The sequence below is a fragment of the Magnolia sinica genome, chromosome 4 (genome assembly GCF_029962835.1).
Source record: "Magnolia sinica isolate HGM2019 chromosome 4, MsV1, whole genome shotgun sequence".
Lineage (NCBI taxonomy): Eukaryota > Viridiplantae > Streptophyta > Magnoliopsida > Magnoliales > Magnoliaceae > Magnolia > Magnolia sinica.
This window is the reverse complement of record NC_080576.1, coordinates 13489674-13494689: the sequence shown is the minus strand read 5'-3', so window position 1 is coordinate 13494689 and position 5016 is coordinate 13489674. Positions and strand designations below refer to the sequence as shown.

At 46.8% G+C, this 5016-nt stretch overlaps 1 protein-coding gene across 1 annotated transcript; it reads right to left on the bottom strand.

Annotated features, from left to right (window-relative positions):
* Positions 1–556: 556 nt before the first annotated feature.
* LOC131242489 (heat shock factor protein HSF24) lies at positions 557–4684 on the bottom strand. The gene is made up of 2 exons (XM_058241173.1): positions 4136–4684; positions 557–1745 (listed from the first exon to the last, which is right to left on the bottom strand). Exons 1-2 carry the CDS (start codon positions 4340–4342, stop codon positions 1140–1142), a joined length of 813 nt encoding a protein of 270 aa, XP_058097156.1. The 5' UTR covers positions 4343–4684; the 3' UTR covers positions 557–1139.
* Positions 4685–5016: the final 332 nt, after the last annotated feature.

The following is a 5016-nucleotide window of genomic DNA, read 5'->3' as shown; positions in this document are numbered from 1 at the left end:
GTTCGGATCATCGTAGCCACATGCTAGAGATCCACGATATGAATGTACGAAAATGCAGGTGCCACGTAATCCACTCTCAACCATTAAAAAAAAGAGTCCGGATCCTCTGTTATCAAGTCAACAGAGAATTCCTGATACCCAAATTCTCATTGGTCCACGTCACCACTCACTAAAAAAATAAAAATAAATAAAAAACAGCTTCGGACGCCAAACCATTAGGGTAACAGGAATTCTCCGTTGACCTGGTAACAGAGGATTCCGACTCAAAAAAACAAAACAACCACATTATGTTAACGAGTCGGACGTGTGAGCCTTACAGAAGGTGGCGCCATCACTTCAGTTGGTACAAAAATCAGGCCGATCCACTCATCAGACGGCCACACGTATATACATTGGGAGAGATAATCCCATCAGGGTGGCCACACGTGTAATTTTGGGACAGATCATCACTATCCATTGATTTAGACGGTGCACAACACCTGATGAGAGGATCATCCCGATTTCAGCACCTGGTGATCTTCATGGTGGGGCCCACTTTCTGCACGGCTCGGATCTCTACAAATCAAAATGAACATTTAAATATTAAGAAAAGACCGAAACAATTCGACAGTTAAGTCCACATAATAAAAGCGCTTACATATACACGTCCTACAAAGAGGTGGGCCCTATTTTAGGCACTACGACCCCTTCATCATCGTCGTCATCATCTTCACGCGAATGCACGTGCTTTACTAATTTCAGACGCACGCACGCGTATGAGAGCCGTACCCATCCACACGTGGGGCACACGTGAAAATATCAAATACGTGTCAGATCTGATCTTCCCATCGGGTCATCTACACTGTTCAAATCCTCTAGCATAGAAAGAGGCAATTTAGCACCTCTGGGTGGGCCACAGCGTATCCAAGCAAATGAATGGCCATAAAGAAAGAACTTTAACCTTCAACTTACTTTCTTAGTTCTGGCCCACCCAAAGAATGAAATTAGATCTAGGCATTAGTTTCCAGCCATACGGAAAGCTCAGATCTCATACACGTGTTTAATATTTGCAAGTGTGCGCACGTGGGGATGCGCACCGCTCTACACTCGAGTCTTCCTCTAAACATCGATAATCCCGCCACGCAACCGTCTCGAGTCGGTCAGTTGCAAACCTTGCCACTCCCCCGCGGGGGAGAACAAATCCTCATCCACGGCTCCTGATAATCCATCTTAATCTCCTTCAACGGCCCAGGAACCCCCACGTCAGCACGCGCCCTCTTCTTGCTGTTCTTCAACCAAACCCCGAACAGCTTCAAGCAGTCCTCCTCCTCTCCTTCTCCTCCTTCTGTTATCGACTCTCCTTCACTCGCACCCCGCATTATGCTATTTATCTTCTCGCGATCCACTTTTACGTATTTGGACAGGAATGCCGCCAGCTCCTCGCACTGCTTCTTCGTCTGTGCCAGCTCCGAGCTGAGGAGTAAGTTGTCTTTTCTCAATTTCTCGTTCTCGTCTGATAATTCCGATATCTGACTCGTCTCGGGCTTTGGAAGGCTGGGAGAGGATGTGTAGGTTGAGCCATGGTCTTCGCCTGAATTGGAAGTGGACGAAGGAGGGCCGTTGGGCTTTGAGGGTACCGGGATCTGAGCCGTCGGTGATGCTGACGTGGATTTCCGACGGTGGATCTCGCACAGGAGGTCCCTCTCTCCTCGGCGGAAGCAGTCGTTCGCGAATTCCCATCGGTCCGGCACGATCTTGTGGAAGCCCTGCAAGTTGCGCGTGTATTATTACACTGTGAAAGCAATCAATCTAGCCGTCCAATCGGTGTTCATCAGATACACGTGTTACGCATGCCTGCCCATTCAGGACGTCCGTGTGACGTACTGTCTTAAAATAGGACGCGGATTCGGGGACGCGACTTCCGTGTGCCCCTCGCCGCGGGACGTTTCTGTGGTCGGAAGCTATGGGAGGCGCACCTGGTGACCCTACCTAGCTAATTTTCAAAACCTGGCGTCTACAGATAAGGATCGCTTGTAGCCTGTAAGGTCATGGATATCACACACGTGTATCTCCTCCCGCGTGAGTGTCGAGGGCACTTACAACAGTCGAGCAAAATGGAACTTAGCGCTTTCCCAGAAGAATTTCTACGCCGTCAAAAGCGACTGATATTTTTAAAGCAGTAGACGTGACGCAATCTAACAAGATCTAGACCGTTTATCAATTGGATTCCATATCGGAGTGTTCATAGCATAATATTTCGAGCATTGGTGCATCCACAGCCGAGGATCATGGAAAGGATGGTTGTGATCTCTACATACTCGGCCATCCGTAGGTACCAGACTAAATAGATCCGGACCGTTCATCAAATGAATTCCAAATCGGAGTGTCAATAGCGTAATATTTCTAGCACTAGCACATCCACAGCTGAGTATCATGGGTTGGATGGCTGTGATCACCATACGATAGGCCATTTGTAGACCCCAATATGGGATGAAACAGCTGAAAGTCCTCTGTGGGTGGATCCTATCACGATCATGATTCGCGGTCCGGATTTAATTCCACGACATGCTAAAAGGTCAAGGCAAGCATCACGTTCCATCTAGACCGAGCACATAAACCATCAAAGCCTAATTTTAAGTGGACCCCACCCAACCTCTACCTCTACGTAGAAAGTCAAGTTGGGCCCCACTTCCATCGATGATAATACACACTCCCTATTTCGGTCTGATTCTTAGAAAGAGACTCTTTCTTTACTGACAAAATTCCTCGGTGATTCCGTGCGTTATAGATAGAGGGATAAAATGACCTAATTGCCCTTTTACTGTTTCTTCCTCTCTCTCTCCCTCTCTCTCTCTCTCTCTTCCTGGTAATTCTAGTTTATCTTTTATTTTAAAAATGTCGTAGAGAACTGCAGGTCTCACGTTGTATGCGAATGCCATAGAACCGTCCAATTAATAAATGCAACACACGATCATAATCAACCAAGATGATCAGATTAAACAAAAATCTGGATGATCCAATAACAAGGTGGGCCACACCAAAGAAAGGTAAAATATCCACCAAAGAAAGGAAAAATATCCAAATTCAAGAGTATCCTTTTGATTTGATCGGCCACATTTTAGGTTCCTCTCATATGTTGGACGGGCTGGATGCCATACACATGCTGTGGGCCCCACAACATTTACCCCCATCTTTCCTTGGAATGCGTCAATTGTGTAATAAATCCAATCCATGTAAAATTTGGGCCCCACCTGGAAGATAACCCAAGGATCAAAATCAGGCCAATCCACTCATCAGGAAGAACACGTTAAGAAAATCACTAGATAGCCGATGTTCTGAACAATTTTGGCCAATCTAATAAGCAGAAAAGCATGATCTTCCTGATAGACAATCTATACGGTGAGACCCACCTCTTACATGGCTCGGATGCACCGCAAAAGTGAAACTTTGGCGAAATAGATGGGCTGCATGACAAGCTAGAATACATCATGCTGTAGGTGATAAATTCTCAAAATCCTATAAGTGGTTGCATGTGAAATTTCAAATACAACCCCCTCATTTCCTGCCGACGTGCAGTGGGCCACGCAAATGATTATCATCTTGTACGTAATTCGGGCCCATCAATTGATTGAACTGGATACAACGTCAAAATCAACGGGTCCTCACCTGACGTGAGTTACTATACAGATCCATCCGTTGATTGGATCCTCGTTGTGTGGCCCACTGCACGTCGGCAGGATATTCTACCCATATCGGCGGGATAACAATAGTCTGCATGTGAAAGTTCATATACAGCTGCTGTATGTGAACTCTCAAATACCGTGCGTGTGAAAAAAATCCGATCCTGTAAAAGGCGTGCCACATGATGATGATTATCACCTGGTCTGAAAATCAGGCCGATCCATCCGTAGATCTGGACAAGACATCAAAATCAACAGGGAGCCGATGGTGTAGCCCACTCAAATAGCGGATCTGACTGATTTTAATACCAGATAATCACCAATGTGTGTCCCACCTTTTGCACGGATTGGATATTGTACATATACAACAAGTTAGCAGAAAACAAGCCGCTGTAGGTGGAACTTTTCACCATGAGCGCATGTTAGCGTTGCCCAGGAAGCGGAGCGAAGATGGGAGAGAAAATGTTGTAACGTACATAGGTGTTAAGCTGTCGCACGAAGCTGGAGAAGTTACTGTGCTTGAAGTATTTGGGAAGCACATCCCTAGCGAATTCCGCGGGACACCATACCACGAACGTGCTCCCGCTCTCGTTCCACGATATCATCTCATCCGTGCTTGGATCTTCCAACAGCTGGTACGTCTTCGTAAGAAACGGCGCCGGCTCGCTCCTATGCGAACCCATGTCCCGCGCTCCACAAATCCAAAAAAGGAAAAAAGGAAAAAAAATCGTTTAATCCAGAAAGAGGAGAAGAGCAGTCAGAAACTCCCACCCCCAGCAGTAAAACCCAGAAACAACCCCGCAATTGACGAAAACCAATCCGTAGCGGCCCATCACGAATCCGGACGCAGAACCATGATTTTCATGAGAGTAGAGTCGTTTGATGGGAATGAGGGTTTTAAAGAGGGAGGGGGAACTTAAAAGGTTCAGTGTTCCAGAAAATTCGAGAAAGCTGAGAGGAGGGAAAAGATGGGATGAGGAGAAATAACGCACTCACGCGCTTTTGGAAGCGCAAGATCGCTTTCGTGGAAGCCGTCTGGCTTCTGGTCGGTCAAGAAGCTTCTTCTTATTTCTATCGGATGGCCACGGTTCCAAGACGTGTCGCTTCGTTTCTCTGGACGCGGGTGGCTTGGTGGGATATCCCTACTGACCCGACCTCGTGGGGCCACCATGGTGTATGTGTTTATTCACGCCGTTCATCCTTTTTTGCCGGTTCATTTTTTTAGGGTATGAGGCAAGAAATGAGGTAAATCCATTGCTCAAGTGGACCACACCAAAGGAAACGGTGGGGATAATGACGACCACCGTTGAAACCTTCTTAGGGCCAACCATGATGTTTATGTGCCATCTGATCTGCT

Coding starts and splice junctions, on each gene's coding strand:
- LOC131242489 (XM_058241173.1), bottom strand. CDS start 4,342: ATGGGTTCGCATAGGAGCGAGCCGGCGCCGTTTCTTACGAAGACGTAC. Junction 1,746..4,135: donor TGCGACAGCTTAACACCTAT/GTACGTTACAAC, acceptor CGCAACTTGCAG/GGCTTCCACAAGATCGTGCC.